At 36.7% G+C, this 19,791-nt stretch overlaps 2 protein-coding genes and 1 pseudogene across 3 annotated transcripts in view; 1 reads left to right on the top strand and 2 right to left on the bottom strand.

The window, feature by feature from the left end:
• The window catches only part of COPS2 (COP9 signalosome subunit 2), a 31,049-nt gene extending 19,096 nt beyond the window's left edge, over positions 1 to 11,953 (bottom strand). For both annotated transcript variants that reach the window (XM_015063447.3, XM_015063448.3), the window contains exons 1-2: positions 11,795 to 11,953; positions 420 to 533 (exon numbers count right to left, since the gene is read on the bottom strand). In XM_015063447.3, coding sequence (XP_014918933.1) covers positions 420 to 533; positions 11,795 to 11,848 — 168 coding nt within the window. In that variant the 5' untranslated portion in view covers positions 11,849 to 11,953. The remainder of the gene's footprint in view (positions 1 to 419; positions 534 to 11,794) is intronic.
• Positions 11,954 to 12,073: 120 nt separating this feature from the next.
• Positions 12,074 to 19,791, top strand: part of GALK2 (galactokinase 2) — a 138,045-nt gene continuing 130,327 nt past the window's right edge. The window contains exon 1 of the mRNA XM_015063450.3: positions 12,074 to 12,298. Coding sequence (XP_014918936.1) covers positions 12,279 to 12,298 — 20 coding nt within the window. The 5' untranslated portion in view covers positions 12,074 to 12,278. The remainder of the gene's footprint in view (positions 12,299 to 19,791) is intronic.
• LOC113602120 (uncharacterized) lies at positions 13,249 to 13,396 on the bottom strand (annotated as a pseudogene).

Raw genomic sequence — 19,791 nt, 5'->3', positions numbered from 1 at the left:
CCATAAATCCTTTTTTCCCCATCTGAAAAATCCATTGATAAGAATAATCCAAAAGTGTATCAATAGTCAAGAAATCACCTTACTTAACACTGAGACCACACCTGTGTGATCTGTCCCCGAAGAAGGAATAAAATTGCAGGGGTAATACCTATTGATCATTCATGTTGATTTCCTTTGTCCAGAACCACACTAGCTTTTCAGGACAATGGCCCTGCTCTATAGACAGCTTGATTAGAAAAAACAGGATATCCATTTTGAAATATTTGCTTGTGCTGCATAATGCAAACTTATTTATAGGATTACCACTCAGTATCCAAAACACATTTCTGAGATAAAATCACTTGGAACTTATTTGATCTAAGACATCATTTAAAAAAAATAAACTTTAAGACACAGAATCAATCAGAAAAAATATGAACCTTTTGAAAACTGCTTAATGCTGCTTTTGGGTCATCTTCTTTTAATGCTTTGGAATTATAGTACTGATTTTCCAAATCCACATTTGGCTCGGAGTTACTATCTTCAGAGTATTCCTGTTTGTTAGAAAGAGATACTACAATGAAAAAGAAACCCACACACTGCCCTGTAAAAAGTGAATACTGTTCAGATGGAAAACCATACCCATTTGCACAAAACAACCTTGCAAACATAGGTAAAATGTAACTGATACTTAATCCTTATTTTAAAAAAAAGTCAAAATCAAGTGGAGAGAATAGAATCACTTACTTTCAGATCAAAACTACACTTTCCACAGAATTAACAGAAAAGCAAAATGCAAAGAAATAATGGGTTAATGAGCCCCAATTCTGTTGTGGTTAACCTTTTGTTGGTCATGGAACCCAAGAAAAATCACTGTAAATGCTAATTATTCCATAAATGCTAATTATTCATCTTAAGTTCTGTAATGTTATTTTCTCTACTCCTTAAGTCTAAATTTCATTATTCTAATATGGCCTAACTACCTGGGATGATAATATGCATATAGCATATATACATAGCTATATATATATATATATATATGGCTACATATATACATAGTTAAATATAATTGTATATTAATAAGAATATTTGCTTTTTGTGCACTCCACTTACTCAATAGCTATTTAGTTATATTAATATACTTTAGCTTTATAACATCAGAAGAAAATGAATATATAACTTCATATGACTTTTATCACATAAATTCACTTCTAAGTACTGAAACAATAAAGTAGAAAGGAAAATTGGAATAAAGCAGCTATTTTGTGGAGTTGTGTCAACAAAGAGTTTAAAATAGTTTTAAGATATTCAATTTAATGATGAGGATTATAAAACATAAAGATTAGTATAATGAAAATCATTGTTTTAAGACACAAAAGTATTTCCATCAGTTGCAAGTTATTCCAAAAGGTAAGTTGACTGTTATATTAAGAATAGTACATGGAAGTAAATACAAAAAGACACACAGTATTACAGAGTTGTTTCTAAATCCAAATACTGAGTAAATTTTTTTAAAGATACTCATAAAAAATCTGTAGTATTTCATAAAGGCCAAAGAATGAAAAAAGTTATAGTGAGCATAGTGCTAGAAAGATCAAAAATATATGAACACAAGATGAATTTTTCCTGTGACCAGCAGATGGAGGGGTATGTCTGATGTTAGTACAAAACCAGTTTTATCTGACCACAGAGGCTTTGTAATGTGCACCCTCTAGAGGACAACTATTTTCTTGTGTAAGGACATGAGGCAGGGACGCAGTCTCACAGATTTGATTGGGAGTTCAGTTATGTTTAACATGTAAATCCTTTGCAACACTTCAATTTCATAATCAATCATTCACTTCTTGACCCTGTAATCTAAGTTTGATTACAACTGATTAAACTAGAAAAGCAATTAATAAAAACTTAATAAATAAATAAGCCTAAATAATGCTATGATAGTGAAGGATTCTGAGACAGGTTTTGAAAGATAAATGGGAGTCTGCATCCTAGACATAAGAGGAGAGGGGAAAGAAAACAGTAGACACAAAACAGCATTATGGAAGGTAACTAAAGAACCAAAGGCAGTCACATTGTTGGAACATAAAAAAGTCTTTATTGATTCTACTTTCAACATATGTCTCCAATTCAAATTCATGCACTTTCCTCTATCTCCCTCGCTACCAGCCTAGCCTACTAAGTCACTTTCATCTCTCCGGACCCCTCCTTTTACACCTTCAAATTCCAACCTTCTCATGGTAAGCAGCCAGAATAACCTTCATAAAATGTAAATTAGCACGTACATTCCTCTTCTCAAAATGGTTTCATACTGCTCTTAAAATTAATTTCAAAAATTATCAAAATCTTACTCCTGACTACACATCCAATCATATCTATTAATTAAGCTCTCCCTGATTCATTTTACTGCAGCCACTGTGGCCACCACATAAATGGCCAAAATTCGTTCCCCCACTCTTCCTCTGGTTAACTACTGCACGGTGTCACCTACTCAGGGAAGATGTGGGAGTAAAAATCATAGCTATAAAACCTACTCTACACCTTTGGAAATCAGTTCTCTAGATAACTGTTCAATAACATAAATAGCCAGCTAAACCAGAAAATGATTTTTCTGCAATCCAAATCTTTAGAATACATCCTTAAACTTGGAAATAATTTGTTTTTATTTGTATCTATCACAAAGTCTAAGAATTGGAATCTCACTCAAAGTCCATTTGTTTTTGGTTTCTTGGCCCACAACAGGTTAGAATAAAACAACTATGCCAGGATATGAGTGAGAAAAGGGAAGAGAAAATACTATTTTAAAATAATAAAATTTTAAAACTTCAATTACCTGGAAATTACTGACCTGATTATAACATTGTTGAAGACAAGAACCTTTACATTTCGTACCATGTCTAACACAATGCCTTATCATTCAGTCACTGAATATTTCTTATACTACAAGCCTGGCTATATACAACTTCTGATACCTGATTGACTCCCAACTAATATTTCTAAACTTTAGGTGTTAAAACACTCCCAAATCACAATGATTAAGATAAGACTTAATCTAGCCCTCAACATTTTGTAAATATATATATTCTTTTGGTTTTTCATATTACAGCTGACCCTTGAACAACATGAGTTTGAAATGCATGGGTCCACTTACATGGGGACTTTTTTCCTGATAAACATGCTATAGTACTGTAAATGTATTTTCTTATTATGATTTTCTTAATAATATTCTTTGCTTACGTTATTGTAAGAATACAGAATATAATACATGTAACATATAAATTATGTGTTAATTGTTTTGGTATCAGTAAGTCTTCTGATCAACAACAGTAGGCTATGAAGTTTGGGGAGAATAAAAAGCTATACATGGATTTTCAAGGGTCAACTGTGTATGGATGAAGTGGAACATATAATATCTTTTGCATAACTGCAATTCAATTCTAAGAGTTACTGGCAAAATGTATAAATACACAAGAATTGGTACAACTGATATGTTACTGACTGGAATTCTTTTTTTTTTTTTTTTTTTTAATGTTTATTTATTTTTGAGAGAGAGAAAGCGTGTGTGTGAAGGAGGGGCAGAGAGAGGGGAACAGAGGATCTGAAGCGGTCTCCAGGCTGACAGTAGAGAGCCCAGTGTGGGGCCTGACCTCACAAACTAAACCATGAGATCATGACCTGAGTCAAAGTTGGATCCTTAATCAACTAAGCCACATAGACGTCCCTGACTGGCATTCTTATAATCAGGCAGTCCCTTGTTATGATCTGCAATAGCATGTTCAAATGGGTTTGAACCAATCTCTGTGATATCACTAACCTGTCATAGGCAGTTTAATGAATCAGTACAAGCTATGTACCACATACAGTAAACTATTTCTTAGTTATTACACTGATATTTTGAGAAGTCTGGAATAATTCTGTTTTTGGATATCTTTTGTTAGATATCTATTTAGATACTTGACAATGATCTTTAGCATAGACCAGTAGTTAAGTGTTGCTCACACAAATGCAAACCAAATCTTTCCCCTCAAGCGATTCATGGTCAGAGACAGATATGCAAATAGCAATGCTATAACATGATAAAAGCAATTAAGAGACACATACTAGGTACAGTAGCAGCTCAAAAAAAAAAAAGTTACACGAGGGAAAAATGACCTGAACCCCTGAACCAGGTCTAAAAGTATGAACAGGAGTTGCCTGGGGATAAGGAAGGGCATCTGAAACAAAGCAGTTAATATGTGTAAAGGTATGGAAGCCTGAAATGGTATCGCATATTTGAAAGAAGCATGAATAGTCAGATTGGGCTGAAGCACAGGATGTGTATAAAGAACTGGTGAAAGATAAACTGGTATCAGAGGAACAGACAACAGAAGTCTAGCAAGGAGTTTACATCAAGTGGAGCCACTCACTAAAAGATTTTACAGGGAAATAATCGCTTGTGTTTTAGGAAGGTACTCTGGTAGTAACAAAGTAGCCCACTGGATACTCTATAAACAACAGTCTGGTTAAAAGATGATGGAGGTCTGATTTCAAATAGGAGAAAAGGGAGGAAACAAGTGTAAGTATAGAAGATGTCAAATGATATTAAGGATGTAAAATAAAAAGGACCCACCACATGGGTACAGGATAAAGGGAAATAAAGTTATCTTTAGTGCCTATCAATGACTTGGTCACACACAGTGTTACTGATCAGAACAGAGACTATAGGAAAAGTATTAAATACTGCTAAACACAATTCCCCTGTCAGATGAGAAGGGTATTAACTATAATCTGTAAAAGTTTAAAGAAAATACTTTTTAAAAGAGAATCTGATACTTCAAACAATAAAAAACAAAATTTTTTAAGAAACAAAAAATTTAAGCAATATATGAAAACACTTGAACGTTGTTAAAGGGATTGAAAAACTCACTAAATTTCATTAAGTACCACCTACTTATATAATACCTCATGTCCTGCCATCTCCCCAAAGCAATCTGTGATCCATGCACACCACCCAAACCTATTCTTCCTTCCCCAAATGTGCCACACAATTCAAAATCTCTGCTTTGACATAAACTGTTCTCTCTGCTAGGAATTCTAAACTACCTCCCCTATTAGCACACTTCCCACTTTTCTCCTATGATGGTTCCTAGCCCTAACACTGCTGGAAAACATATCCATCAAGGTTTGCCTTGTGATACTTTCTTCAACCCTACTTAGGAAAATAAATTTTCTCCTTAGTCAGCTTCTACATGACATGAATCTCTCTAACATGGAGACTTGTGTGTTTTGTTCCCACCTCCCCTCATCTCACTACCATGAGCTTCTCAAAAAGCAGAACTTTCTCTTCCTCATCTTGGTATCCCCTGAGTCTGGTATAATACAAAATGCTCAGTAAGTGTTTGTTTAATTGAAATGAAAAGCGGATGAATGTTCGAAAGTAACATACAAAACTATATAGCCAGGGGCAATTTTCACTCTATGCTGGAATGGACCTACTGCTGAACAGGGTCAGTTCGACAGTTCCTACTTATTCTCCTGTACCTCGTCAATAAAAGTCTGTGAAATGTGCTCTAGGAAAACAAGACTCACTATTAACAATGTTCCTCAAGCCCTGACCATGTCGTTCGTGACAGCTATACTAGATGCTAGGCACAGAGAAGCAAAGGGCAAGGTCTCACTATCCTTAAGGACTAGATATGATAGAAGTCCTAAGTAGCCATTTGTGGTTTAGACATTCATAAAGTTGCTCAAAGTTTTTAAAATTTCACTTAAGTTAATGGGTCCTAATTTATCTACAGTGTAAATCAGAACATTATTTTATTTATTCCAAACTGTTAGGCTTCAAATTAAATTTTCCAAAGAAAGTCATAAATGTCATTAGACCTGGGCTACAGTTTTGACTCTCCCACTAATTTGTCCTGTAAATTTAAGTAAGTCAGTCAGACATGCTGCTTTAGTTTCTCTTATCAAATGGGGGGGGGAGGGTAGGTCGAACCCTTGGAGCTTTCTAATACCCGCTGAGGTCCATGTGTTTATTTTGAGATATAATATACAAGTACAAATTCACGCTGTTGAATATTCACAGTTAACAGATTTCAGTTAGGGGTAAAAAGCCTTAAATTTATCTTATTCTTAGCATGTAAGAGCTGTCTCCTGTTAACTTATCATTTTAGCTATTCTTGTTTGAACCTCTCCAATCTCATTATACAAAGTATACCTATGAGGTAATGCAACAGGACTTTTTGGAAATGCATCCAAACTTATATTCCAAACCAATACTTATCCTTGAAGCAGTAATTTTTTTAAAAAGTGTTTCATTTTATTTTAGGGAAAGCACGTGAGTGGGGGAGAGCAACAGAGGGGGAGAGAGAATACATGCTGAACATGGAGCCTGATGGAGCCCTATGTGGGGCTCGACCCCATGACATGAGCTGAAATCAAGAGTCAGTTGCTTGACTGAGCCACCCAGGCGTCCTGAAGTAGTAATTTTAAGAGGTAGTAAAATTATTCCAATCATGATACTAATGCATATTATGAAGTAATGCTTCTAAAACTCTGAAGAAACACTTCAGAAACACTTTTGAACAGTTTTGTTCAACACTTTTGAAACAGTTCAAAAACACTAAATATTTCTGACCTAAAACACTATCACCCGGTTTGATGGCCCAACTTATTTATCAAATATGACTCAGAATACAGTTTTTGACATCTATAAAAAAGGATAAAGCCTGATTATCACTGAAGTTTAAAAAAGAAAAAAAGCTGCACATTGTTTATAACAGCAAAAGAAAACAGGCCAAATGCTTAATAAGAGAGAACTGGTTACATAGAGTATGGCACATCCACACAATCAAAGCAGCTGTAAAAAGAATAAGTAAACTTTTGTATACTTTACATGGAATAATCTCTAAGATAAATTAAAAAACAAAGAGAGGGGGAAAATGTGTATTTGGTTACCTATGAGGAGGAATGGGAACTGGACAAATTGGGAACAAAAATAGAAAGGAATCTTTTTATATTTTTTTAACCATGTGCATATATTACCCATTATAAAAAGCTACATGGTTCAGGTTCTGAAGACAATTTTTAAGAACTCTAAAAAATTTTGAGCAGTGACATAATTACTGTGTGACCTCTCATGATCAAAGTTAAGATTTTTGTTCATAATTTGTACCCTGGAACCTGTCCCCTTCTCACTTCAGCAATAAAAGTTATACAGGTTCACTGTGAAAGGTTTGTAAGAAATAAATTTTAGTTTTCCTGACAATTTTCAGATCTTGTAGAATTTTTTTCTATATTTTCCCACTCAATAAAATAAATTTTATTCCTACCCAATAAAATTGTAATACAGATTACATATTTATAGTGGATATATGTTCACTGTGTTCAGAGCATTGGTGATCAACCATTTCTCTCCCAGGTGAGGGCTCTCAATTACAGTGCGCCATCCACAGAGGAGGGCAAGCAACCCATCTCCCTCTCTACAGTGAGCCAGTGGTTCACAGAAGGCTACACAGACATCAGCTGGGTCACTAAAAGTCCTTCCTAGGGCTTTGCTGTTAGCTCTAGCAAGGAACACCTTTTTGGCTTTGGGTTATAATGCTAGGAAGATGCTGCATTACATCTTGTGAAGGCAATTATGCCAACACAGTGAGGAAAGCAGACCAGGAAGAGAGACAGAAACAGAAAAAAGACCCACTACCATCATCTGAGCCATGAATCCAGCCATATTTCTACTTCCTGGTGATGTAAACCAACACATGCTCTTTTTAGTTTAAGCTTGTTTGACATATATTCCTCTTATGCCCAAGAGTCCTGACAAATACAACTGATCAAAAGTTTTTCATATCATGGAATATTGTTTAGTAGCATGGTTTGAAATGCCAACATAGCATTCCACCCCATGGATATATGATAATTCATCTATAACCTTATTAATATCAATAGTATTTCCCTCCTATTGATAACTTGGAGTTGTTTCCAATTATTTACAATTAAACATGTTAAGTTTCTTTTAAAAGCCTCAGCTGTACAATCAAATTTCATCTTCATGAAGTCTACATGCAACTCCAAATGTGTGTGCAACATAGAAAACACTGGCCTAGACCACAAACAGTATATTGTTTGAAAATCTGTACATTTTGTCAAATATTAACTTACGGGGACAAGAGTCTCAGAGTGAAATAACCTTTAACATCAAAGCTCCTCATACTGCACAGTGATAAGTGATAGTCCTTATACCAAATACACAAATTCCTAGAATCATTCTTTTGCCCTTGTTCTTATATTGCCACTTCTTTTTCAAAGGAGATTACATATTTTTGTAGTAATTCAAAATTATTTTTTAAAAAATAGTAGTGTTAGTTTTTAATTTGTTAAACTATGTTCTAGGGTTTTTTTATAACGTGAGAAAATAAAGTTCAAGCCATCATTTGCTGATCTTGTTAAAATGGTAACGAAGTAAGAGATTCCATAAAGATATCCTATAGTTAAGAATGACACCTCTCCTTCCCAAAAAGCAAAGAACAAGTAAATATTCAGGGCATTAAAATATACTAAGTATTAGTATATAGTATAAGTATACTATATATACTAAGACCAAAAAAACCCACAACACTATTAAACACTCATTCACTGATCACAGCTATGAGCTTGACTAGGGTAATATAAGACTCACAGATTGGTAATACATTTAACCAAGTGGAATTACTCTCCCTTTTTGACAATTTTTTTTGCTTGCAATACATTAAACTCAAATATACCGTGCCCTATCACAGGATCTACTCAAGGATAGATTGTTGGAATGAAGTCAGTCTGTCCTAACTCCTTTCTAAAAAGATTACTAGAAATACAAAGCAACTTCATGCTAGAATGGCTGGACGGTGGAATTGCAATAGTTAACTTACCAATAACCTTATTTACTTAACGAATGGCAGTAGAGTTATTATTTAGTATTATTAGACCAGAAAATAATCAAGACATTTACCAGTATCATCTCCTACTTCTCCATTTAATGCTACATAAATTCCTATGCTTAGATAATGCCTGCATCTGCCTCTAATAAAAAAATAAAATAGGTCTTAGAAATAAGAGCTCAAGCAAATTAATTTCTTTCACGCTTGCTTCTTTTTTTTAAACTAAGTTGGTTCTCTTTTCTTCTAGACCTTGGGCATAAACCATTATTTACTTCCTTAGATAAAAACAGTATAGTTTTAGAAACAGATTTTTACTTTGCCTGGTGGTATCCTAACTACCTATTTCCACTAGATGGGACAAGTACAAAAAATGATTTAGGGTATTAAAATTTATCAATAGACAACCTACAAAAGATATGCTGAACATATCTGTGGTCAGAAATACTCATGGCTTTAGTTAACATTTTGACTAAAATGAAGTGATGGCAAATTTTCCCACAAATCATACATTTCTTTTAATAAAAAAGAAATGTCCCTAAAAGAGCAAGTCAATTCTTTGGACTCTTTAAATCGCAAGAAACAACAAGACTCAGGCAAATAACTATGAAAAAACCCCCAATAACTTCTCTTCTGACATGTAAGCATGAAATGGCAACCAGCTTCCCTCAATATTTTTTTAAAATATTTTATTTTTAAGTAATCTCTATACCCAATGTGCGGCTTTAGTTTACAATCCTGAAATCGACAGTCCCATGCTCTACTAACTGAGCCAGCTATGTGCTCCCCCGCCCCACCTTAATCTTTCTTTTAAGTAGGCACCATGCCCAGTGTGGAGCCCAACACCCCAACACACGCGGGGCTTGAACTCACAACCCTGAGATCAAAACCTGAGCTGAGATCAAGAGTTCATGCTTAACCGACTGAGCCACATAGGCACTTCTAATTTTTTTTTTTTTAACATACAGTGGTTTAAGGAAATTAACTAAGAAAGCATAAAATAAATTACTAAATAAATTTTATGCCATCAAAAGACTAACTCATAGTAAACAAAGCATAAAAGCTTTCACTACTTGATACAGGATTGAGAAGGCAGAATGATACCTATGTAAGAGATATGGGGGGGAGGGAGGACTATTTAACAGAATGCTGTGGGGGAAGAATTCATTTAATTATGTACCAGTGTAAAATCTTACTTTTTTTGGTTAAGAAAATATAAGTCAAAACAACTATGTATTTGGCTTTCTATTGTACTGCATTATAGTGTAGGCTCTAAAGAGCTGGGAAAACCTAGCCAAGTTAAACAATATATGTTTAACAATAGAATTCTTGTGAAAACTGAGCACTACATGGGACAGTAAAATTCTCATTTTATGCCTCAGTGTAGGCCATTCCTACACCGCAATTTCAATGATGATCTTCAAGTTTATCACAGTGCTAATAAGTCATGTACTCAATAAACTATTGTTTAGGAAAGATAAGCAGAAACATTTAAAAACAAAAATAAAAAACAGACATATTTAAAAGAGACACTTCTACAGTTATTAAAATACCTGTAATATAAATAAATGTACAAATAAAAATGCACATGATATCACAACTAATACATTCTTAATGCACTTAATGTGCTGCCTACAACTGACTTGGTTTACACAAACTGAAACGTAAAGCAGAGATCAAAACTATTAGCAAAACTCTCCATTCAAGTTTAAGAATGATTAAAACCTCTACTATGATTTTCAGGTAACAGCAAGCATTTCCCTCTACCTTTTGCAAAGGTGCTTTCATTTAAAATAGAAAAATTAATTGTAAATTACTATACAAAGAAGTTTTACACGAATTCAAAACAATATATTAATGTCTACTCACGAATATCTGGCACTTAAAATATAAAATAAGTCAGATTTCCCTAAACATCTACTTCATAACTTTAGGATAATGCAGCATCACTATCATATGCAGGAACCATGCAACAACAACAAAAAAATTGGTGCTAATTCTTGGTCCGGATAATTTTCCTTAGTTCACACACAGATACTGTTTCTGAATAGCAACCTGTAATGGTAGTGAATTATTTTTGAAAACCTGTAAATCCGTTGGTAAGTTAAACCATGAATCTTCACAGACCACCGTTCAGCTACATAAATTTGTTCATTGTTATATGGTTGATATTTTTAACTTTGAATACTAGGAAACCTCTTAGTCAAGAAAAAAATCCATTGGGTCAATCCCCTTATCCCTACTTCCCCCACACACCAAAACAAACAGAAAAACCCCCAAAACCTCCTCCCCAGCCTTTTTCTTTAAACAAAACAAGTAATTTAACTACTTCTTTTTCAGCTATCCTTGCTCTGAATTCTCCGCTGCACCTTTACCTTAAACCAAAACGGACCCCATACAAGACTTATTATTAAGCTCTGTTTCCAGGAGACTCACAAGTGGCGTTTCGCGGTCAGGACCGGGAGCAGTAAGGCCCCCCAGTTTTCAGACCCTTGTCTCAGCATTTCGTACTGTCTCAGTTCTAGGGTTAAGAAGAGGAGCCCAGAAAACTGGGCCTGAGAGGGCAGAGCCAGGGCCTAGACCGCTGCACGATCCCCGAGGCGGCTCCGGAGGTGGGGAGGAGGTAGGAGGCACCGAAAACCGGACCCTGGAGGCCAGGAGTGTCCACATAAACGAGGAGGCACTCGGACTTGGAGCGCAAAGCTCGGGACCCCCTTTGCTGCCTCCTTTACCCTCCCCTCCCCCATGCTGGAGAAGCAGGGCCCAGGCCCGGTGCGGGAAGGGGGAGGAGGTAAACTCGTCCTGTCACTGCACCGAGAGACGGGAAGAAGCACATGTTTTACGGGGAGAGGCCGCGGTGGCCTCTGCCCCAACCTCTAAAGCCAGACACCACCTCTAACCCCACAGTTCCGTCCCCTCCGCCTCACCAAGTCGTAGTCCTCCTCATCATCGCACATGAAATCATCCTCCATGTCAGACATCTTGGCCGGGAGGGGGGGAGAGGGAGGAGAAATTGGAGACAACCTCCTCCCACAATGCTCCACGGCTCAGAGGCGTCACTCGCAGCTTCTCCTCGCCTTCCCGTCGCTCTTAGAGGAGAGAATGTTTCCTCCCGGAACAAATGCGCTCGGTATCGGGAGGATTCACTACGACGCCAAAAGGGAGTGCACTGCCCCTTCTTCCTGCGAGGCGGTTGGTGCCTTAGCAACTAAACCTAGCAACTGGGGAATCGTCTAGTGCTGAGGATCTCCGCCGAAGGGCCTTGGAAACCTTGAGCTCACACTGAGCAGTTTCCAGCTTCCTGGGCAAGGGAACAGTCTCTTCCCTTGCCTGGGACTCTGGAACCATTTCATTCTGGTGAAAGTAAGAGGCACGGTAGGACCAGAAGCCTTTCGCGGAGAAAAGGCTGACATGCCCGTCCTGTTTGACAGGTAGTAGTATTTCTGCTTCATCTATTTGCCATTTTGCCCACATATTGTGGTGGGCATTCCTGTGATGTTTGGAGACCTTTTTAGCGGCACGGTTTACACCTAATGCGTGTTTGTAGTCGGCAAAACGATACTGTGGCTGTCCCACACCGTTAAGCATCAATCAATTGAGGCGCCTAAAGTCTTATTCAGTTGTTCAACAGGTTATAAACTGACCTTTACTGCCCTTACTCGAAATTAAGGTAACAGTAAACGACTGGTTTTTAAAATATGCATTATTGTTGCACAAAATCATTAGCAGAATTCAGAATGAAAAACACGAAATACAAGGGGAAAACTGCGTTTCAAACAGCACTTTGAATATAAACTTCCAGTTCTGTTCACTTGAATCCACAAATTTTATATAGTTATAGCACAGATATAATTTCGGATTATTTTTACACCAAGTTATGTAACAACACAGGACAATATATTGGGGGTCCCATTACATGGGAACGTATATTCTTGGCAATGATCATTTTAATAGTTGGGTAATAATCCCTTCGTTGAATGTACCAACTCATAATGATTTACTTAAGCATGCCATTATTGTTACACATTTAGAATATTGCAAAACCGGTATTATTTTAAACAATTTTGCTGCTAATATATTTGTCAGTTTATTTTTTTCTTAGGAAAAAGCCCAAGAAGAGGAATTACAGTCTGGATTTTTTAGTAATCCATTGAATTGTGATCTTTTTGGTTATAGTTCTTAAAAGTTATATTTATAACAATGATACTGCCTACCTATAAACAAAGTTTTTCCCTAATAGTCTTTTCCTCGCACCGTTTTATTGTGAGAATTTCAAACATACAGAAAAACTGAAAGAATAGTCCAGTGAATATGTGTGTACCCACTATCAGCTTTGTGTTTGTGTATATATTCCCTGAATCAATGGAAAGTAAAATGCAGATATCATGATACATCACTCTTAAGTGCATCTATGTATATGTCCTAAAACCAAGGACATTTTCTTATGTTTTCAGATTATTACATCAAGAAAATTAATAATTCCCCACTGTCTTCTACACTTGATCTTAGCCAAAAGGCTGAGAAGCGATCCCCAATGTCTTCTAATACCAAGTCCATATTCAAAATTCCCCTGTAAGACATAGGATTTTTGAATTGGAAGAGCCTTTAATGATATCACTTTAGGGTCTAAGGCTTTCCAATCATTGCAGTTCATTAGATTATAACTTCCCAAATCCCATACCAGAGATTCTGATTCAGTAGGTCTGGGGTAGAGCTTAGGATCTATACTTGTAAACCTTAAAACAAACCAAAAAAAAAAAAAAATCTCCCTATAACTGAGGTGACTTTACATCCTAGTTTTCTGAGACAGCCCTGATTTAGTACTGCTGTCCCAGAATAATAATTGTCATCCATCACTCTCAGAAGTTTGAACCGTAAGTCACATGGTTACTTTACCTGAAATCCATAATTCTTCAAAAGAGAAAATAGAATTCCAAGGTGGCTAAGAGGTTTATTTGCTCAGAGTAATCAGAACTACATTGTTGTGCTTTCTATTTGTATAGCAATTTTGCAATTATCTGTTAACCATGTACATAGTGATCACATGAATAAAACTGCATGTTGATTTACATTGAATTTATTGATATAATTTTCTGCTTTTAATGTAATTCTTTACTTTTACAATGGAAAAATAATTATTCAACTTAAGTTAGTGACTAGGAGCACTAGAAAAACTGCAGCTAAATTTTGAGCATAATATTCTTAGTCATTTACAAATTTAACCAACCCAGTCTGGAAATTTTCTAAGACAGAGAAAAAGGTTTTCACAGTGCTTGGGGACACAAGTCCTAAAGAAATGTTTGTTGAATGAATAAATGTTAATTTTTCTTTAAAAAGTTTTAAATCTTTATGTATTTATTTATTTTAACATTTATTTATTTTTGAGAGACAGAACACAAGCAGGGGGCAGGGCAGAGAGAGAAGGAGACACAGATCTGAAGCAGGGTCCAGGCTCTGAGCTGTTAACACAGAGGTGAACATGGGGCTTGAACCCACAAACCTTGAGATCATGACATGAGCTGAAGTCAGATGCTTTACCAACTAAGTCACCCAGGTGCCCCATGTTTATTTATTTTTTGAGAGAGAGAGAGAGAGCGTGAGCAGGGGAGGGCAGAGAGAGAGGGAGACACAGAATCCAAGAGAGAGAGAGAGAGAGCGTGAGCAGGGGAGGGCAGAGAGAGAGGGAGACACAGAATCCGAAGTAGGCTTCAGGCTCTCAACTACCCGTACAGAGCCAGATGCAAAGCCACAAACAATGAGATCATGACCTGAGCTAAAGTCAGACGCTCAACTGACTGAGTGCCCCTAAATGTTAATTTTTTCTGTGCAGGGAGTGCCCTTATAGCTATCTCTATGCATCAAAATATTTTCTGTCCTTAAAGATCCATTTAAGTGTCACCTCACTCAACCTATCCTGAATACTTTGTGCAATTATGATAGTCTTTTTTTCTTGACATCAGTTTTATTCAGTGGTAAATAATACATTTTTTAAAAATGTTAACAGGGAGCATTGATGTGATGTGATGCCTTTGTAGAAAGTGGATCCTAAGTTTTAAAAATATATATTAAGGGCGCCTGGGTAGCTCAGTCGATTGAGCATCCAACTTTTGATTTCAGCTCAGGTCATAATCCCAGGGTTGTGGGATTGAGCCCCGCTTTGGACTCCATGCTGGGCATGGAGCCTGCTTAAGATTCTCTCTCTCTCCCTCTGCCCCTCTCTCCTGCTCTCACTCTCTCTCTCTCTCGAATAAAAATAAAATAATATAAAGATATATATTAAACACTTAATTAAGGTATAATCTTATCAGCTTCATTGAGATACAATAGCTGCACATCCTTAAAGTGTACACTTTGATGAATTTTGACATATGTATACACCTGTGGAACCATTACCACAACCAAGGTAGTGAGGATATTTATTACTGCAGAAGTTTCCTCATTACTTCTTGGTAATCCTTTTTCAACCCTCTTCACTTTTCTCAGGCAACCACTGATCTACTTTTTGTCATATAGATTATTTTTCATTTTGTGAAATTTTATATGAATGAATCGTACGTTATGTACTCTCTTTTGCCTGGCTTCTTTCACTCAGTATAATTACTTTGAGATTCATCCATATTGTTTCAATTGGTTTCAATTGATTGTTTCTTTTTATTGCTGAGTGTTCCATTGTATGGATATTTTACAAGTTCTTTGTTAACTTGTTGATGGATATTTGAGTTTTTTCAGTATTTAGCTTATACAAATAAAGCAGCTAGGAACATATGTGTACAAGTTTTTATGTGGACATATGTTTCATTTCTTACGAGTAATGGGGTGGACAGACTGAAGGTGGTCTTCTTATTACCCATGCTCTTGGATAATCCTTTCCCATTGAATGTGGGTGGGATCTGTGACTTGCTTCTAACCAATAAGATACAGCAAAGGTGATGTATGTGATTATGTGTATATAATTATGTTATACAAGATTGTAAACTCATCTTGCTGGAGAGACTCTATCCCCCTTGCTGCTTTGAGAAAGTAAGAGGCAATGTTATGAAGGATCATGTGTCAATGAGCTGAAGGTACCACCTGACCAACAACCAGCAAGAAGCTGTGGCCTTCACTCTGGCAATGCACAAGAACTAAATACAGTAAAACCTTGGTTTGCGAACATAATTCATTCCATAATGCTTGTGACCCAAAGCACTTGTATCAAAGCAAATTTCCCCATAAAAAATAATGGAAACACAGATGATTCATTCCACAACTGAAAAATATTCATATAAAAATGATTACGATTCTGTAATGTAAAATAATAAAGAAAACACAAAATATGAAGAAAAATAAATTAACCTGCACTTACCTTTGAAAACCTTTGTGGCTGGTTGTGAGGGAGACAAGAGAGGAGGGTTATTATGTAGGACGACTTTCACTATCACTAGCACACTAACAGAATCACTGCTATCTATTGGCTCAATGGAATCTTTTTCTTTTCATACAACTTTAACAAGGAACCTATCCAATAGCACTTGCTTTTGCCTTCCTTTGAGGATTTCATAGAAATGTGACATTGCATTGTCATTAAATAGATTCATTGTTAGCACTGCTACAGCCTTATTCGGCCTTGCTTTTTGGGTGGTGCTTTTCTACAAAATTTTGCACTGTTTCCCACATTTTACACATCTCCCTAATTTCATTTGAAGTGAGGGATTCCTCTGCCTTTTTCCCCTCCTCCTCTACAGACGAGACACAGATGTAGACTTCTTATAAAATCTTGCAATTTCGGCCACTCACATACATCATTCGTATTTCTCTATGGTTTTCTTCTTAACTTTCACAGTAATCATCTCCTTCTTACTGCTGTTCTTTTCAACCTCTTTCTGTACGGGGGCCATTGCTCGCATGGATGTTGACTATAGTACAGTATTAATAATCTCTTGTCATATACTGTATTTAATGTAACTGGCAATAAGGCAGCTGAGGAAAGGGTCTATATCTGCAGGCAGCCTGACCTAGAATGAAGCAAAGCATTCCTAAGCTTACTGTCATATGGAAAAGCAAAGGACTGTCCAAAAAGTGCCTTGAAGTGACAAAAATATACTAGTGCCAGTTGTGGGCACCTTCCGACATTCTGAAAAATCACTGATTTCTGCCAAACACCGTGGCCTGAGACTGAGCATCTGAGCATGGGACACAGTCACCCACAATCCCTGAGAGAGAGTGAGAGCGAGAGAGAGAGAGAGAGAGAGAGAGAGAACCATTGGCTCAGTTGTGATCATGTGACATTCAGCATCATGTACTACTCATATTGCAAGACATTGCTTGTTTATCAAGTTAAAATTTATTAGAAATGTTCGCTTGTCTTGCGGAACACTCACAAAACAAGTTACTTGCAATCCAAGGTTTTACTGTATTGCTAACAGGTGATCTTACAAATGAATCTGTCCCCAGTTGAACCTCAGATAAGACTTTGTGAGATGCTAAGCCATACCCAGCTAAGCCATACCCTGACTCCTGAGCCATAGACATTATGAGGTAATTATACTGCTAGGTTTGTGGTAATCTTATGTAGTAATAGATAATGAATATGGATAAATACCTAGCAATGGAATGGCTGGATTATATGGTAGGTGTATGCTTAACTGTAGAACTCTTAAATTGTTTAAGTGATTTTGCCATTTTGCATATCTACCAGCAGTATATAAGAGTTCTACTTGCACCACATCCTAGTCAACACACGGTGTGGTCAGTTGTTTTAATTTTAGCCACTCTAGCAGGAGTGTAGTGGTGTATTATTGTGGTTTTAATTTGCGTACCCTTACTGACTAATTTTGAACATCTCTCCATGTGCTTATTTGTCATCCATGTATCTTCTTTGGTGAAGTATGTCTTCAGTTCTGTTGCCCATTTTTAAATTGGATTATTCGTTATTACCATTGAGTTGTAAGAGCTTTTTATGCTTTTTATGATATATTGAGGAATATTTGCCAAAACTAAGTGCACCAGGATTTTTTTTTATGTTTTCTTATGGAAATTTTATATAGTTTCAACTCTTACTTTAAGACTATGACCCCATGTCAAGTTTAATTTTTGTATATACTATGAGGTAAATGTGGAGGCTTGTTTTTTTTTCTATAAATGGATATCAAATTGTTCCAGCATTATTTGTTGAAAAGATGCTTTGTTCTGTGTTGAATTGTCTTGGCACCTTTGTTGAAAATAATTGACATTTAATTCCCAACATAATTTGAGCCCTTTAAAGTATATTTTTGATAACTTTATGTTACTCTGTATTATGATTATTTTATATTCTTTATTAAGCTGAAAACTCTTTGAGGACACAACTATCTTACCTCTGAATCCCCTGAAACTAAGCATGTGCCTTGCCTATAGAAAGTGCTCAACAGGGTTGCATGGATGCCTGAGTCAGTTAAGCGTCCCACTCTTGATTTTGTCTCAGGTCAGGATCTCATGGTCTTGAGATCGAGCCTTGTTGGGCTCTGTGCTGACAGCATGGAGCCTGCTTGGGATTCTCTTTCTTGCCTTCTCTCACTGCGCCTCCCCCACTTGTGCTCTCTCTCTTTCTCTTTCAAAATAAAAAAAAACATTAAAAAAAAGAAAATGCTCAATAAAAATGTGATATGTTTAAGTAAACCCTAGCATTCATGATCCCTCACCTCTTTAGGTTGAGACATATGGTTGCCCCAAATAGGCTCATAATTTGGCATCCTTTCAGACTGATACTTTAAAAAAAAAAGTTTATTTATTTTTGAGAGACAGAGAAAAAGAGAGCATGAGCAGGGGAGGGGCAGAGAGAGAGGGAGTCACAGAATTTGAAGTAGACTCCAGGCTCTGGGCTGTCAGCCCAGAGCCTGATGTGGGGCTCAAACCCACAAACTATGAGATCATAACCTGACCCAAAGTCAGAGGTTTACCAACTGAGCCATGCAGGCGCCCCCAGACTGATCATCTTAAAATTTTTGTTGATGCATTTATTTAGAGAGGCTGAACACCATATGCTAGAAGGCAAAAAAAGAGGACTCCTTTTGTATTAATTAAGATCTGGACAGGAAACTCATAATATGCTCAGGGTGGTTAATTAAAATTTTAATGAAGGCACTGGGGCACTTGCCTGGCTCAGTTGATAGAGCATCAGACTCTTGATCTCAAGGTCATGAGTTCAAGCCCCATGTTGGGCATAAAGCTTAAAAAAATCAACTGGATTTAATAAAACTTAAAAAAAATTGATGTTATTTCTAAAAAAAAAAATTAATGAAGGGACTATTTACAGAGATGGGGACAGAGATGAGGTCAGGGTTGAGGGAACCAACAATGATGGTGAAACACCCAGGGAATAGCAAGCATCAGGCTCTTTACCACCTCTTGAAGGCTTGAAGGGGCAGAGGGAAGAAATGGTTCTACTAGAGCTCAGCAAGAGCAGGAACCCTGTAAAATTGACCTTCCAACAGCAGCTGTGGTTGTAGAGAAACACAGCTACTGCCATACCTATAGCAAAGGTGTGGTTTTGGGCATGAGTGTAGGAGGGTGGTGACAAATACCTTAACTTTGGCTGTAGCATGAATTATATACTTCACTTAGGAAGGAATTTTCTCTCTTTCAAAGGCATTTAAATTGGTGACTATCTGTTGTTGGAGCATATCCCTTGATTTTTTTTTTTTTTTTAAGTAGGCTTCATACCCAGCATAGTGCCCAATGTGGGCTTGAATTCAGGACCCTGAGGTCAAGACTCTGATGTTTAAACAACTGAGCCATCCAGGTGCCCCTCCCTTGATCTTACCAATCAACCTAAGTGGCTTATCAAAATGTTATTTCTACCTACATTTAATACCCACTCTTTCCTGAGAGGAGTTCTGATAGTTTGCATGATCTCATTACTTTCCCATCTAATAGACTGATGGCCTTGCTTAGTTAGTGCCCCTTT

The sequence above is a fragment of the Acinonyx jubatus genome, chromosome B3 (assembly GCF_027475565.1).
Source record: "Acinonyx jubatus isolate Ajub_Pintada_27869175 chromosome B3, VMU_Ajub_asm_v1.0, whole genome shotgun sequence".
In the NCBI taxonomy this organism is placed as follows: Eukaryota; Metazoa; Chordata; class Mammalia; order Carnivora; family Felidae; genus Acinonyx; species Acinonyx jubatus.
This window is presented reverse-complemented; position numbering and strand designations above follow the sequence as displayed.